General features: G+C 42.4%; 1 protein-coding gene across 2 annotated transcripts in view; it reads right to left on the bottom strand.

Moving 5' to 3' along the window:
* Window positions 1-1,761: 1,761 nt before the first annotated feature.
* LOC311240986 (uncharacterized protein) overlaps window positions 1,762-17,253 on the bottom strand; it is an 89,047-nt gene continuing 73,555 nt past the window's right edge. The window contains exons 19-20 of one of the 2 annotated variants that reach the window (XM_084329625.1): window positions 9,411-9,555; window positions 1,762-7,372 (exon numbers count right to left, since the gene is read on the bottom strand). In XM_084329625.1, coding sequence (XP_084185751.1) covers window positions 3,590-7,372; window positions 9,411-9,555 — 3,928 coding nt within the window. In that variant the 3' untranslated portion in view covers window positions 1,762-3,589. Of the gene's footprint in view, window positions 7,373-9,410; window positions 9,556-16,387; window positions 16,416-17,253 lie in introns of those variants that run through there. The other variant, XM_084329626.1, reaches the window with a different exon arrangement.

Genomic DNA, 17,253 nt, shown 5'->3' with positions numbered 1-17,253 from the left:
GGTGTCCTGATATTAAACTTGTCTTGATATGCTTCTGTATTTGATCCGTTATGATGCGCAAATTCTCATATTTCTGGTGACTGATCAAAATAGCCTCAGAATTAATAACGAGTTCACTGCTAAATAATTTATATATATATAGGCTACTGCAAAGCCAGTTTTGTGTCTGAAATGAATGTGATATGCATTCACATTGAATGAATGTGGATTAAAGTATGTAGGCTACCTTACAAATGATAAAACATAGCAACAGATTTACATGGGATTAAAATGAATGATCTCAGATGGTCGTAAGACTCGTAACAGGCTACTAGTCCCATGCAAATAGTCTACTCAACGTGGGACAGCAAGCACATCTCGTTTTTTAAGCTTCCCAACCAGTCTCTTTCCTAAGCCTATGACAAATCATCATGGATAGGTGATTTGAGGACCTTTGCAAATCCTCTTGCTTAATGTGAGCTCATGTGACAGGCTATCGATGACAGGCTTGTGGTCAGTGCACTGCACAACATGGATCCTCCGTTAACCTAACCTGCATGCACACACGTGCATCTTGCATATGTTTCTGTTAATTTTATCAAGAAAGAAATGTCATAATTAGTGCGGTCAGGCGATTAAAAAATTTTGTCTAATTAATTACAGGATTTGTAATTAATTAATTGCATTTGAATCGCATAACCATCTTAGGCCAGATATTCTATAATCATATTTCAATTGGCATGTGTCCGGATGGCAGAATTCAATACTGTATCTACAAAACCTTGTTTAATCATCTTCCATTTATTAATTTGCTTAGATCTTTCAGGTCTGGTCAATTTTAGCATTTTGTTATTCAGTCAAAGATAAATAATTTTTTTATTGATATTCTCATTTGGTTCATTACAATTTACTCAAGCCTAGTAACAGACAGTATTTCTGACACTGGGAAATACATTCCCTGAGATCCGATCCATAGATGTCCCTAGAATCAGATGCCAAGAACATGCAAATGGACTATATAAAAAAAAAAGTCTGTACATGTGTATTCTAAATTATTATGGAATGAATGAGATAAAATAATATTTAAATGTAAAACTTTTTTTCTTTTTTTAAATAAATTTTGAGTTAATTTTCATAACGCAATAATTTGCTGTGTAATTAATTAATCTAATTAACACGATAAACTGACAGCCCTAGTCATAATATATCTGCATTTCCCTTAAAGCCAAACATTTCATTCTGTGTTTATAGCAAAGGATAGCATGTACCTGTTTACAGTTACACTTGTGACTGGTATCAGCAACATTCTACGTTACATTGGCTATTTGTGCGCTCTATGTGTAAACTATTTAATCAGAGCAGCGGAGAAAGCTGATGGGCAGGCAAATGAAAATGATCAAAGTCTGCTGTTGTGTTTTAGGTGTAACCTCCTGAGGAAATGGTGGAAATGCACAATGTGAACCTTTTGAAGCAATTAACTGGCAATATTAATAGTAATATATATATATGTTAAAGCGTTGAGCATCTTAACATCCCCCATTCAATGAAACCTGGTGGACTGGAGCATTAGACTTTGCAGTAGTTTTGTGGCCAACTAGCCAAAGCTGCGGGTATCCAGGATGAACAACAGCATGTAATTGCACTGAGAAAAAGCTACTGATACATCATCATTTATCCAATTAAAACAGGAGGGGGATACAAAAAAATACACAAAATAAAATGTTGCTGAAAAAAGAAAAATATTTATTATCTTCAAAACAAGACAATTTTTTTCCTCTGATAAACTAGGCATTAATTCAGCAGGTCCATTTCAATTAAATTAAACATTTACAAAATAAAACTCAAAAATACAATACAGAGGGTTAAAGAAAATCATATTCACAGTGCCTCTTTCATATTAAATCAAGCTTTTTTTTCCTTTTTCTTTTGGTGGAGAACCTCCATGTGGCCCTAAACGCAAGTGAAAGGCTTCCTGGTTCATTTAGCAACAATAGCCACTTCATCATCTTTCACTCACTCAAGTTAGAACAGTGTAGGATGGTTCAATACGTTCATTAGAGTTCTGCTCTGACGTAACTTTCTCCACTAAATTGTTAACAAGGACCATCCATTTGACGTGTGTGTTTGAGTGCGAGTTTGTGTGTGTGAGATCCTGGTATTTTAGTGTGTGTGTGTGTGTGTGTCAGGTGTGTGCGTGTGCTATTTGAATCTCTGTGTGTGCGTGTGCGTGTGAGATCCTGCTCCTTCCCACAGAGTTCACATTCATCATCACATCTATAAAGTGCTTTCCCTAAAAAGTATCTATTCCACTTTCTATTTCACTTGCAGATGCATATTCGATATGAAAGGTGGCTTCAAGGTCGTACAAAGACACCAGGAGCTTTTTTTGGACAAAAAGATCAAGTAAACGGCACTTCCCCCAAGCACTAGAATTAAGGTAGCCTAGCTTAGCAGCATGGTCAAATAAAAGCTTCTTTCTCATAACTATCAGCAGTAAACTAAGGTTATCTGGTTGTAAACATCAGTAGTATTCCTCCATATTCTACCCATCTTTCTCTCTCTTACATCTCTGTGTGAATTTATCAAGTCTTTTTGATGGGCATCCCCCACCAAGCAAACAGTCTAGGGCAAAAGAGCACCTGACCTGCAGCAGAGAGGAGAGGAGAAAGAGAAGACTCATAACGCTCACGTTGTGTTTCCAGGTTCAACGCGAAGACCGGTCCAGTCAAATCAGGCTCACCTAAAGTAGTTCACAGAAGTGAAATGTCTAGAACTTATCATAAACATGGGAGAACAGTTTCAGTATTCTTTTCACTAGTTCTGAATGCAATACTCTGGTTCCAAACATCTTTTCCTGGGGGATTCAGGGGAAAAAAACAAGGTCATGCTCATGATAATTTGACTATTGCAGTCGACAAAACCCATGATTCTCAAAGACTGCTTTGATATTTAGTACCACAGGTTATTAAGGTTTTAAACCACGTCTTAATTAGCTATTTAAAAAAAGCCATTTCTGGGTTTCAACAAGCATAGAAAAAACTCTGCCTTGGGTTTGATGGAAATCTTCGGTTTTATGTTGAATAGTTAAACCAACATCTCAATGATCCTTGTGGAACCAGAGAGGTGGGCGGGTCTATCTGACCTCTATTAACGGAGTCCTTTCTCAGCCAAGGCAGCAGCTTCAAAGCCAATTAAACTTGCTTCATATCATTTGATACAATAGCAGCACTTGCCTACTATTTGCCGACCAATTGCATTCCATGGTCCGTTTTCCTAGGGAGACAATGGCATTACTCCATTGACTGACATCAAGTCCATCAGTCAGCTGAATCAGCTTCACGTGGTAAGTTGATTTCATCTGGACTCGACTGGTCAGAAATGACAAGTGGACTGAAATATAATGGCATGCTTTTCCTCAAAGCGCTGTGTTTCATATAATGTACCTATCTCAAACCCCGCCCCCTTTTCTTGATCCTCCAATCACGACAGTTGTGATTGGAGGATAAAGAAAAGAGGACAGGGTTTGTGATTAGAGGATAAAGAAAAGAGGACAGGGTTTGAGATAGGCACATTACTCTGCAGGTGTGCTCTTCCTGAAAAGTGCTGTGCCTCATATAATTACTCTCCAGGTTTGGTCGTCTTTGGCCTCCTCCTCATCCTCCTTCCACCCATCCTGCCCCTCCCCACCACTCTCCTCTTTCTTCTTCTTTGACTTCTTCTTCTTGTGTTTGCGTTTGGGATTAGTCAGTTCTCCCTCCTCCAACTCCAGGCTCGACTGTTTCCTTAGCTTTTTATGTTTCTTGTGCTTTTTGTGTTTCTTCTTCTCCTCCTCCTCCTCCTCCTCTTTTTTCTTCTCCTCTTTCTTGCTTTCCTCCTGGCGACCTGCCGAGCTGACGCTATTGCTGCGACTGCTGCGCCTCTCTCCCTCCTCCAACTCTCTCTCTCTGTCCATCTCTCCCTCTGCTTCTCTCTCTCCCTCCTCCAGCTCTCTCCCTCTGTCCATCTCTCCCATTGCTTCTCTCTCTCCCTCCTCCAGCTCTCTCCCTCTGTCCATCTCTCCCATTGCTTCTCTCTCTCCCTCCTCCAGCTCTCTCCCTCTGTCCATCTCTCCCTCGGTTTCTCTCCCCCCATCCTCTCCATCTCCTCTCCCCAGTTCTTCCTCCTCTTCTTCACTCTCACTGTAGTCGGGCAGGAAGGCCATCGCGCTGCGTGCTCTTATAGCGTCAGACGGAGGTCTTTCTCTCTCCTCTTCCCTTCCTCTATCTCCCTCCATCTCTCTCTGCCTCTTTCCACCATCCACCGTCCTCTCCTTTCCCTTATCCCACCGTTTCCCCGTTTCCCCCTCTCTGCCTGGAGCCCCGGCTCTGTCCGAGTCACTCCCGGTGCTGCTACTAAGCTCCATCTCCCTGGATCCCTGGGGGCTCTGCTCATCATCCCTCTCCACCGATGACACCTCTACCCTGGGCTCATCTCGCTCAGCCCCCCCACCCCTTGCCTGGTTCTCCTCTATGGACCTGGAAACCGGGAAGGGGAGACCACCCCATATTGAATGCCAGTCGAGGTTCTTCTCTCTGGCCTCTGCGAACTTGGACCCTCCCTGGGGCCCCATGGGATATTCAAAGAGTTTGCCCATCTCACTGCCCAGGATGCTGGAGGGGGAAGGTGGGGAGATGTGGGCAGGGTGGTGGGTCTCTGAAGGCCTATCCAAGTGTCTGTGGTGGCCCCTGTGCTCTTGGTGGCGCTTGGGGGGATGATGATGGTGGTGGTGGTCTTTCTGACTATCTAGTCCCTTATCCACTAGTCTTTCCTTCCGTTTCAAATCCTGGACTTTGTGTTTGTGAGTTTTGTCCAGTTGATGTTGAGTGGAGTTGTGTTCCCCACTGCTGCTGAAGGGCTCTCGCTCAGGGGGACGAGAGGAGGTAAGGGCAGGATGGGAAGAGTGTGAGGAGGAGGAGGAGGAGTAAAACGAGCTCCTCTGATTGCCCTGGTCAATCCCTCGCTCTCTTTCTCGCTCGGAAGTCCTCTCTCTCTCCCGCTCTCGCTCTGAGGTTTTCTCTCTCTCCCCATCTCTCCTCTCTCGTTCAAAAGTACACTCTCTCTCCTTGTCTCTCCTCTCTTGTTCCAAAGTACTCTCTCTCTCCCCGTCTCTCCTCTCTCGTTCAAAAGTACACTCTCTCTCCTTGTCTCTCCTCTCTTGTTCCAAAGTACTCTCTCTCTCCTTGTCTCTCCTCTCTCGTTCAAAAGTACACTCTCTCTCCTTGTCTCTCCTCTCTTGTTCCAAAGTACTCTCTCTCTCCCCGTCTCTCCTCTCTCGTTCTAAAGTACTCTCTCTCTCCTTGTCTCTCCTCTCTCGTTCCAAAGTACTCTCTCTCTCCTTGTCTCTCATCTCTTGTTCTAAAGTACCCTCTCTCTCCCTGTCTCTCCTCTCTCGTTCTAAAGTACTCTCTCTCTCCTTGTCTCTCCTCTCTCGTTCTAAAGTACTCTCTCTCTCCTTGTCTCTCCTCTCTCGTTCCAAAGTACTCTCTCTCTCCTTGTCTCTCCTCTCTCGCTCCAAAGTACTCTCCCTCTCCTTGTCTCTCCTCTCTCGTTCCAAAGTACTCTCTCTCTCCTTGCCTCTCCTCTCTCGCTCCAAAGTACTCTCTCTCTTCCTGTCTCTCCTCTCTCGTTCTAAAGTACTCTCTCTCTCCTTGCCTCTCCTCTCTCGCTCCAAAGTACTCTCTCTCTCCTCATCTCTCCTCTCTCGTTCTAAAGTACTCTCTCTCTCCTTGTCTCTCCTCTCCCGTTCCAAAGTACTCTCTCTCTCCTTGTCTCTCCTCTCTCGTTCGAAAGTACTCTCTCTCTCCCCGTCTCTCCTCTCTCGTTCTAAAGTACTCTCTCTCTCCTCGTCTCTCCTCTCTTGTTCCAAAGTACTCTCTCTCTCCTTGTCTCTCCTCTCTCGTTCCAAAGTACTCTCTCTCTCCTCGTCTCTCCTCTCTCGTTCTAAAGTACTCTCTCTCTCCCTGTCTCTCCTCTCTCGTTCTAAAGTACTCTCTCTCTCCTCGTCTCTCCTCTCTTGTTCCAAAGTACTCTCTCTCTCCTTGTCTCTCCTCTCTCGTTCCAAAGTACTCTCTCTCTCCTTGTCTCTCCTCTCTCGTTCTAAAGTACTCTCTCTCTCCCTGTCTCTCCTCTCTCGTTCTAAAGTACTCTCTCTCTCCTCGTCTCTCCTCTCTTGTTCCAAAGTACTCTCTCTCTCCTTGTCTCTCCTCTCTTGTGCCAAAGTACTCTCTCTCTCCTTGTCTCTCCTCTCTCGTTCCAAAGTACTCTCTCTCTCCTTGTCTCTCCTCTCTCGTTCTAATGTACTCGTTCTCTCCTTGTCTCTCTTCTCTCGTTCCAAAGTACTCTCTCTCTCCTTGTCTCTCCTCTCTCGTTCCAAAGTACTCTCTCTCTCCTTGTCTCTCCTCTCTCGTTCTAAAGTACTCTCTCTCTCCTTGTCTCTCCTCTCTCGTTCTAAAGTACTCTCTCTCTCCTTGTCTCTCCTCTCTCGTTCGAAAGTACTCTCTCTCTCCCTATCGCTCCTTTCTCGTTCCAAAGTACTCTCTCTCTCCTTGTCTCTCCTCTCTCGCTCCGGAGACCTAACTCCCTCCCCGTCTCTCCGGTATCGCTCGGAGGTCCATTCTCCCTCCCTCTCTCGTTCAGGAGGGCAAGAGGAAGAGGAGGACGAGGATGAGGAAGATGAGGAAGAGTGAGGCTCTCTCTGTCTATCCGCCACTCTCCTGTCTGAGGCCATGCAGTTACGCTCCCTCTCTCTTTCTCTCTCCCTCCCCCTCTCTCTGCTGCCCTGTCGCTCTCTGAACCTCTCCCTCTCTTGTTCTCCGTCTCTCTCCCTCTCTTTGTCCCTCACTCTCTCCCTCTCTTGTTCTCTGTCTCTCTCCCTCTCTTTCTCCCTCACTCTCTCCCTCTCTTGTTCTCTGTCTCTCTCCCTCTCTTTCTCCCTCGCTCTCTCCCTCTCTTGTTCTCTGTCTCTCTCCCTCTTGTTCTCCCTCACTCTCTCCCTCTCAGCAAGCAAGGTGCAGTCATCAAAGCATCTGCTCTCTGATCTGTCCTTCCCACTAGAGGGCGGCAGAGTTGTACTGGGCAGAGATAGAGGATTTCTCTCTCTCTTTTTCTCCCAGTTCTTTTCTCTCTCCGTCTCTCTGCTCCCTTCTCCATCTTCCTCCCTCTCTCGCTCCGTCTCTGCCTCGTTCTGTCTCTTCCGATCTCTCTCTCCGTCCCTCTCCCTATAGGCCGGTACCTCCGTTGTCATGGAGATGGGTGGCAGAGGGGCTGGAGGTGGGGTGACCGTTTGAACTCTGACTTCTTTCTCTTCTTCATCCTCTTCCTCAGACTCCTCCTTTTCCCATTTGGAACGAGGGACCTAAGGATACACAGACAGTGAGAATTAATCTATATCTATTCATCTTTGAATAATATTCACATTTCTGCATGTTATATTTGTGCAGGACTGGGCAATAAACTCAAAATGTACATACCGGTATACCAACATTATGAACATCTCATGAATGAAGATGTCAAAATGAATGACTTGTGGTCGTTTGTTTCAGTTTTTACAGAGTCTAGTCAGCATATACCTTTTGCCTTCTAAAGACACTGGATGGACAGTAGCCTATTGATTATAGAATAACTTATTATTCAGTAATGTAAAGTAATAACTAATGTATATTAACTTGACTGATTGACTGATCGTCAAGTGATTGTTTGTAGAAGTGGAAAAACTTTTCGTTATGAGGGGTAAGACCTGATGAGCATCTCGTTTCTTCCCATTCCTTTTCGGACAAGGATACCGTCTTGTTTATTATTTAATCTTATAAAATTTTTCTTTCACAGCAAATTATGTATTATTATTTTTTTCATTGTCATTATTATTATTATTATATATATTATTTTATATTGTTCTAAATAAATTATGAATTCATGTGAAATTATGACCTGTACTAGTCAAAAAGTGAACTTGGCCCTTAAAAGGTGCTATAGATAGAGTAATCATTAAAAAAAGAAAAACATCGGAATAAAATGATTGCTTTTACACCCTCAAGAAATTATTGACTAATTAGATTAGATACTTTTTTTTGGTCAACATTCAGCACGGGCGCCCCAGTGGCGAACCACATAGCGCGCTCAGCCGCGACACGGGCGACCCGGGTTCGATTCCCGAATCCGTCGTTATTTCCCGAATGTCTTCCCCCCCACTCTGTCTCCCGTTTCTCCTCTGTCTCTCCCTACTGGACTGCCCAGTAGTAATAAAGCGATAAAACGCCAAAAGAAAATTTAAATAAATAACATTCAGCACAAGTACAGTACAACAAAAAGAAGTTTGGCATCCAACCAGAGTGCAAATGTAACAGTAAAGTGCAATAGTAATATATAATGTACAGGTGATAAACTGGGTATAAAATATATAAATTAGTACTACTGAGTAAAATGCTAATCAGATGTATGTATAGAGTCGTTGTAATATTAATATGTATAGTGATACAGGTATAAAGACAGTATGGTAGTAGTCATACTGGCCAGCAGCATAACTAGTAGGAGTAGGTACGGGATATGTACAGATATAGATATAGTAACAAATGTACAAATGTACAGATATGTAAAAAGGATTATAGGCAGGTATGTAGACAGATGTGGATATATATATATATACGGTAAGAATAAATATATACAGTATAAATTATTGTACAGTACATTATTGTACATGCTCTCATATAGTTATGTGGGTTATATGCAGGTGTATAAGTAGGTATATAGAAGGATTATATGCAGGTATATTCAGATAGATATGGATATATATATTATATATATATTAGGGATGCTCGATATTGGCTTTTTTACCGATACCGATATACCGATATTGTCCAACTCTTAATTTCCGATATCAACCGATACCGATATATGCAAGGTTCACCCCCCCCCCCCAAATTGAATAATTTCAGGTAATTAACATTACATATCTCTTGTCGTGGAATTAACACAACATTATGCATACTTTTGACAATAAATAAAATCAGAATCTGTTCTTACTTGCTTGCCTGGGTAAATAAAAGTTAAATAAATGTTAAAAAATAATTAAAAAAAAAGTTATTTTTTTTTGAAAACTGATCCCGATATTTTCCGATATCACATTTTAATGCCAATATCGGTAGGCCGATAATATCGGACATCCCTAATATATATATATATATATATATATGCAGTATTTCATCATACAGAGGGGTGCCTCGGACTGCGCTGGGGTCCATGCTGACTAAAGTGACCGTAGCCTTCTGTCCATGCATATTTTGTATTTGCGCGCATCAAAGAGCTGTTACGTCTGGAAGGCAAAAGCCCTGTGGACTGTCCATCTGCACGGTGTATGAGCCCTGTAGTTCTAGACTACGCCTGAGCCTCTTACATACCTGTATCATGACTATCTCGTCCTCAGCAGGGGTGGAGCTGTCCTGGTTGTATTCCTCCAGGGTTTTCACCACCGTCTTCCTCTTGTGGCGCTCTTCGCCACTTAAACACCCCCGACGCACAGGACTGCCCCCGGTGGAGCTGGTGCTGTATTACACACACATAAAAATTATGGTTATTAAACTAACCTGGGTCTGCGTCCCACTTCACAACCTAGGAGAAAAGCCAGAGCTGATCCAGAATCGTTCCAGTGTGAAATCGGCGAATTGCCACAATAAAGACTGGTATCCATCTCACACCACCAGCGGTGTGCAATGCCCCTGTGAGACTAGATGCCCCTGTGGGGCCTGCATACTCAGAAGGCCTTGCAGTCTGACGAACACCAAGCACCGCTTTAACCCATGTACTATGGTCATAGACCCTCTTTTGATTGTGATTATACTAGACCTAGACACTTATTATGGCACATCTGAAAATATTAATATCTGAAAATAAAGGCTCGTCTTACTACACGTCTCTTGCAGGTCTCAAATTGTTATAATGTAATTATCAGCAGGTCAGTACCATAAGCATATGATTGAAGCCAAGTGGCTATCTAGTTAGTCGCTAGCATGCTTGACTGTAGTTAGCAAGCTAATGTTAACTGTGTTAGCTGGACAATGCTACAGTGATTTATTTAATGTTCCATTTGATACAACACAGCATTGGAACAGAGTGGTAACGTTAGCTAGTTAGCGACTAGCATGCTATGTGCCTGGTGGCGCCCAGTTGGGCCCGTCAAGGTGGTGTGATGGTCAAGGTGGTGTGATCTTCCCGGAGCAGTCCTTGATGTGGCAAACAGCATCGACTGCAGCGGCTATTCTTCCTCAAATCTGACTGAGATCTGAGATCCGACTACCACAGGCGCGATGGACCTGCTCTACGTCGCCCTCAGTTGACCGCCATCTAACCATGCCCGTTCTACTTCAACTGGATCCGAGCCCCCTGGGGAATATGACGCTGACCCCGCGAACTTTGGAAATTACTCAATAATCAACTAGGCTGCAGTAAAAAACTTAAAACCAGATTCTCAAACATAAACATAAAGACGGACAACACGCTCATCACAGACAAGCTGGATGTAGCCAATTACTTAAACATCTTCTTCACAAACATAGCCACAACACTGGTAAACAAACTACCCTCCCACTCAGGGCATTATGGGGTAGAACACATAGTAGCATACTACAAAAACCTAGGGGTCCACAAAGACGACTTCAAACTTGAAATGGTAACAACCGATGAGGTACTCAAAAAATTGAGCGCCCTCCAACCTAACAAGGCCACTGGCCATGACAACATCCCCTCCAAATTCCTCAGAGACGCAGCAGCCGCCATCACCCCAGTCATCACACACATAATAAACCTCTCTATAAAACAGGGGCACGTCCCCAAGGACTTCAAAATTGCGAGAGTGACCCCTCTACACAAAAAGGGCAGCAAATTAGACCCAGGCAACTACCGCCCTGTTTCTATTCTTACCTCCATCTCGAAAGTCATGGAGAAAATAGTCTACGAACAGGTCGAAAAGTACCTGGCGGAAAAAAACCTAATCTACGAATTCCAATCTGGCTTCAGAACGTCCCACTCCACTGACACATGCCTCCTCTATTTGAACGACCACATCAAACAAGAGGTGGACGCTGGCAAATACTGCGGCATGGTCATGCTGGACCTACAAAAGGCCTTCGACACTGTCAATCACTCCATTCTAATGGACAAGCTAAAAGCAATTGGTTTTGATAGCCTATCAGTGAGCTGGATGCAATCCTACCTGGAGGGGAGAGAACAGATGGTAGAGGTAAACGGTACTCTATCCCCCCCCCCTCACAGTGAGCTGTGGTGTTCCACAAGGAAGCATACTAGGACCGCTACTCTTCCTAATTTATGCAAATGACATGTCGTCAGCCTGTGACTGCAACTTGTTCCTGTTTGCGGACGACTCAGCCCTGCTGGTCTCTGACAAGAACAAATTGCAGGTTGAAAAAACCCTCAGCACGGAACTAGGCAAAATCTGCATATGGCTCGCTGATAACAAACTATCATTACACATGGGCAAAACAGAGTCCATTCTCTTCGGTTCAAATAACAAACTCAGCAAGACCGACGGCTTCTCAGTTACAGTGGGTGACAATATTGTCACAAGGAAAGACGAAATTACCTACCTGGGTTCCATCCTAGAGGCAAATCTTTCCTGTGACAAAATGGCATCCAATGTAATAAAAAAAGTCAACCAACGAACTAGATTCTTGTACCGGATCTCCTCTCTGGTAAACAAGAATACCCTGAGGACTCTGGCAGGAGCACTCATTCAAGGGTACTATGACTATGCGTGCACCTCATGGTACCAAAGCACCTCAAAGGCGCTTAAAACAAAATTACAAACATCACAAAACAAACTGGTCAGACTACTACTTGACCTGAACCCCAGAACCCACCTCACCCCTGCCCACTTTGCCAACCTAGGATGGCTTAGAGTAGACGACAGAGTACAGCAACTTGCAATGGGCCTGGTCTACAAGATACACTATACGACCGGGGTGCCCATGTACATGTCAAAATACTTCCCAAAGGTCAGTGAATACCACAACCACTACACCAGAGGAAGCTCAACAAATCATGTTAAACCCAGATTCGGCTCAAACAAGGGACTAAACACGTTTCGCAATTATGCCACAACAATGTGGAACGCCCTACCCAAAGCTGTAAAGGAATGTGAATCCCTGCCCACATTCAAAACCGCCCTTAAAGAGCACCTACGGGAGGCTGCAATTCGAAACTGGCCACCGTAAATGCCCAAAACCCCCACCACCTCCTAATAGACAGTCTCCTCCCCACCGCATGTATATATTCCCTCCCCGCCGTATGTATATTCCCCTCCCACCCACCCACCCCCTCCTAATGTACAGTCCCCTCCCCATCATATGTATATACTCTGTCAGGATCTAGGGGTAACAGTACTGTATATTTGAATACCGCCTATGTCACAAATGTATCAGTACTAAATACCTATATGTCCCTATGCCATAAATGTCATGTATGTTATGTATGTCATAAATGTCTATATGAATTGAAAATGGGGGACCCTGATGGAAACAAGACAAACGTCTTTCTCAGGTCTGCATCCCCTTAACAATTGTATGTATTGAGCCGTACTGTATTGTACCCATTCTGCAATCTGTTAAATAAAGTTTTCATTCATTCATTCATTCATTCATTCATTCATTCATTCATTCGACCTCCGAGCCTCGACTTTTAGCCTTCATCTTATCTTCATGTATTACATGCATGGTAGCAATAGTATCTAAAGTGCATAAGAACATTTTAAAATGAAAATAAATAGAGCTAAGAAAAACAAGCAATGGTATGTTTCTTATGTTATATAATTATACATACTAAGGCTGTCAAAGTTAACGCGTTATTAACACATTGAACGCCAGACCCGAGTATAGTCGGGTTAACTCGCCGACGCTTGAGCACCAATCACAAGTATAGTCGGGTTTTAATTGTTATTTCTTTTATTAGCAATATCCATTCATTTTCATCCATCCAACCTGATGTTATCGTTGGGAATGGGTCCGAGCTCGCAAAAGGGCAAATACCACCACCTATCGTCTCCCGGATGGTAATGCACATCATTGGATTGGATTGGCTGGGACTGTGCATAAAAAAAAATAGTCCGGTCCAGGTTTTCCTTCTCGGGCATGCAGTATCGTTATAACAGATGGACTGGGGACACTCTGAGCTGCGTGGATTATGTGTTTTGGATATATAACGTTGGATCAATAAACGCGATCAATATTTGGAATGGCGATCAGGAATTGGATTAATCTTTTTGCAGGACATCAGATGTGAGGTAAGGACTCTATGTTACCAATCTTGGGTTAATCAGATGTTTCTTTCACAGCGATCACAATGTATATGTGCGTGTGTGTGTGTGCGCGTGCCGTTGGCACCGACCAATGCACGGATAAGCGATTTTTCAGCCCGCTTCTGTATTGTGCATGAGGACACATACTATCGATAATCTAGCGTTTATTTGAAAACTATCATAAATCAGCCGAAAAATTACGTGTTTTGTGTATTCCACTAAAGGGCTATTATCGCGTCTTTCTCTGGAATGACTAGAAATCACCAAAACTATACTCATTCAAAAAGGTATAAAACTGAAATGTACTGATGAAAAAACAATCCGTTTCGTACATGTTGACTGCAAGCAACTCATTGATAAGCGGCGGGTGTATTAGACCCATAGCCATAATTTAAGATATATTTTAAGCACTCGCAAATATCCCCATCCTCCCATTGATTAAAGCGGTGGCCATCTAGACCTATATTCGCCATATAGCTCCGGCGCTGAATGTGTTAACGCAAAATTATTTTAACGCCACCATTTTTTTATCGCAAGATTAACGTTTATATTTTTATGTACTCCTTTTAAAAAAATCTTTTTTTTAACTACACTTCACTCAGGTGTATACTCTCATTGAGATTTGTTTCTGACTAAGGCTACGTTTAGACGAGCGTTTTGTGAACAGAAACCGCAAAAGTCGTTTTGCGGTTTCACTTTTAATTTTACGTTTAGACGAGCGTTTTGGGGTGGAATTCTCCGTGCAGACGACGCTGTAACGACGGAGCCTCGCTGTCACACGATTGGCGCATATGTCACATGACGTGCTGTGAAGACCAGCCCTACTCTGCCTCTGATTCGCAGACTGTGGATGGGGAATGTGATTGGACCAAACCAGAGTCACTCAGAGACAGTGGGTCCACTCACGCCACGGGACAGATTCTTGTGTATTTAACCCTTTCACTGCCACACGACAGCCGGTTGTGTGATAGTAAAGGGTTAACCTTCTGTCGTGTGGCAGTGAAAGGGTTAAAAGTACTGCCAATGTAGCCTTCAGGTGATCTCCGTTGATATAGTCAGACATACTTGCTTTGTTTACGTCTCGGCTACTGGCGCATACCTGCTACCTGTGACGTAAGCAGTACGCGCGACCAGAGCCGTGACAACCCTTTCGTCATCGTTTTAACAGATTTATACGGTTTAATAGTTTAGATGAGAGCGCAAAGGTTTTGCGTTTCTAGGAATTCCACCCTGGAAGGTAGTCTCACTTTTTTGCGGTTTCACCCCGTAAAAACGCCATTTCCGTATAAACGAAAGGCACATCCGTAAAAATATTTTTGCGGATTCACCTGCTAGCGTTTCCGTCTAAACGGGGCCTAAAAGTGTGAGAAAGCGAGAGAGAGGGAGGGTGAGAGATGAGAAAGGGACAAAAGAGAAAGATCTGGGAGTGTGTCTGTGTGAGACGCGAGTTCCTAACTTTTTCTTTCCCCTATTATTTCATGCACACTTTATTCAGTTTTAAATTATTATTTTATTTTAAGTTATTTTGTTCGTTTTGAATTTTATGCAAATTTGCAATGCATGAGGGTCATCCTTTTGTGTTAAATGGCTGCTTAAACAAAAAAATGGGGATGAATAATTCAAGTGTAATGTTCAACACATTACTGTGTTAGTAATCATTACTATGTAATGTTACATTTAGTAAATTGGTATGCCCATCTGCTATTTTTTTGTTGGGCTTTTATTTTTTTACAATGCAGTTTGCACATCTTAGTTACTTGAAGATTCTGGACAGTATTTCTCATTGTGGCAATAAATAAACATGCATTATTTGCATAAAGCAAGCATTTGTCGACTCTCATGTTGATAAGAGTATTAAAACTTGAAAAAGATGAGTTTAAGGTAGATTTAGAACAGATAAAAAATATGCGATTAATCGCGAGTTAACGTCACAGTGACCAAATAAGGATTCTATCACATTTTCATAACAATAGCGAATATAACTTACCCTGCGCCGTTTTCATTGAAGTTTCTTACAAATTAACAATGTTTTATTTGTCCTTTATATGCGGATAACATTAAAATCTTAAATTGTACCATTATGTTCCCCTTTAGACAACAAACATAATGCTAATGATGCACTTTTGTTAAGATAATTAGGTGACCATTCTCGGTCACTGTACTCCGGTCGCATTAATAGTTTAACGCTGCTGTGTTCAGATCACGTTTTCCTGAGCTTTACTCCGGTGCTGACCTGTGAACTAGGCGATAAGGTCTTGGAATCTGTAGTCATTTTGTTTTAACCAGTTTATCCTTTTAAATCAATGCTGCCATCTACTGTCAACAGAAAGGTAGTGTATAACGTTAAGTTGATTTGTAGATAGGCCCCCACAGGTCATTCAGTTCAAAACCCAAATGTATGTTTTTCTAATTAGTTATTTTTGTTAAAATGGAAAATATAAAAAAATTATAAATTCAGATTCAGATTTCTTTATTCACCATTTTGTACAGGTACAAAATGGAACGTGCTTTGACATTACAGTGCATGATTGATTTTTTCAGAAATAGGATCATAATAATAATGATAAATAAATAAGTAAGTGCAAAACAGGACAGAACAGTGATACAACAATAAGACAGATTTTAGCTTCATCACTGCTAACACTGAATTAAGTACAACAACAGTACTGTCATTTATATTGTCTAACAAACAAATACTAATCACAATCACTTGTCACATTAACATTTGTGAGTACATGTTTTTTGAAAAATATGACAAATTTAGCACAACAGCCAGCAATTTTTTATACAATGTATACAACAATATAATAAACGTATAACTTAAAACAATATAAACTATACAATATCAACTATTTACAGCACACCATACATACATATGAATTTTTTCATTCATACACTCATTCATCCAAACACCAGTAACACCAGAAGCTGGCATCGTCGTCGTCGTCCTCCCACTGTACACAGATGGTGTGGAACAATTTGTGACAGTTGTCACACTGGACCCACGACACCAAACCCTCAGAGTCTACAGGGGGGTTCGCCGTTTTACACCGGCCACACTGCCAGATCCCCAGCTTCTGCCTCTTGGTGGTGTGACCTGCAGTTAAAAAGAAATGTATTATTATGACACTGCTTGAATACAATATAACAATAATAAATATGAATAACTATCTATAGTACTTTTCACACATGGACCACAGTTCAAATTGCCCCACAGCAATTCGTATAAAATCAGCAAATTTTTGACCAAATAAAAAAAAAACTCAAAAACATAAGTAACGTACAGATGGGTGTCGTGGGTCTGGCGTGGGAGGAGGAGGAAGTCGATGCTTCTGACGGTCCAGGAAGCGTGAATACTTTACCCAAGGCAGTTGTCCTTCCGCGTTCGGTTTGCGCGCCCTGATTGGCCTCTCAGCGCCCAATCGCGTTAGCCCTACAGAGGAATACTATCCTCGAGTTAACCTAATTTATACAAATGGAAGTATTGATTTCGCCGTAACGAATCATTAAAAGAATATACCGTTAACTAGAATATGTTGTTTCTTTACACATATGTTGGATTATGTAATTGGTTTGTCATGACAAACCAATAAAAGAAATCGCGAATTAACCGGTGGTTATCCTATTATATTAACATAGCTACAACAACACACAGTAACGTTAATATAATTACATGCATCATTGTTTACAATGAATGGTGGGGCTAATCAAAAGGACTGGACACGGACAAGTTAAACAGCAATCAATTAATTTAATATAACAGGTAGTTCGAGCTGCATTTTCGTGCCTACAACCACAGCCACAGGGATATATCCGGCTTTGATGAGCTCTCCCTCTCCTGCCGATTAAATTCAGCAGCTCTTCCACCTCGAGTGCCTGTAGCTGCCTGCATTTGCACAAAGGCGTCCATCCCTGCTGCTAGCTAACGTTAAAAC

Source organism: Notolepis coatsorum (genome assembly GCF_963971535.1).
Source record: "Notolepis coatsorum genome assembly, chromosome: 14".
Classification (NCBI taxonomy): Eukaryota; Metazoa; Chordata; class Actinopteri; order Aulopiformes; family Paralepididae; genus Notolepis; species Notolepis coatsorum.
This window is presented reverse-complemented; position numbering and strand designations above follow the sequence as displayed.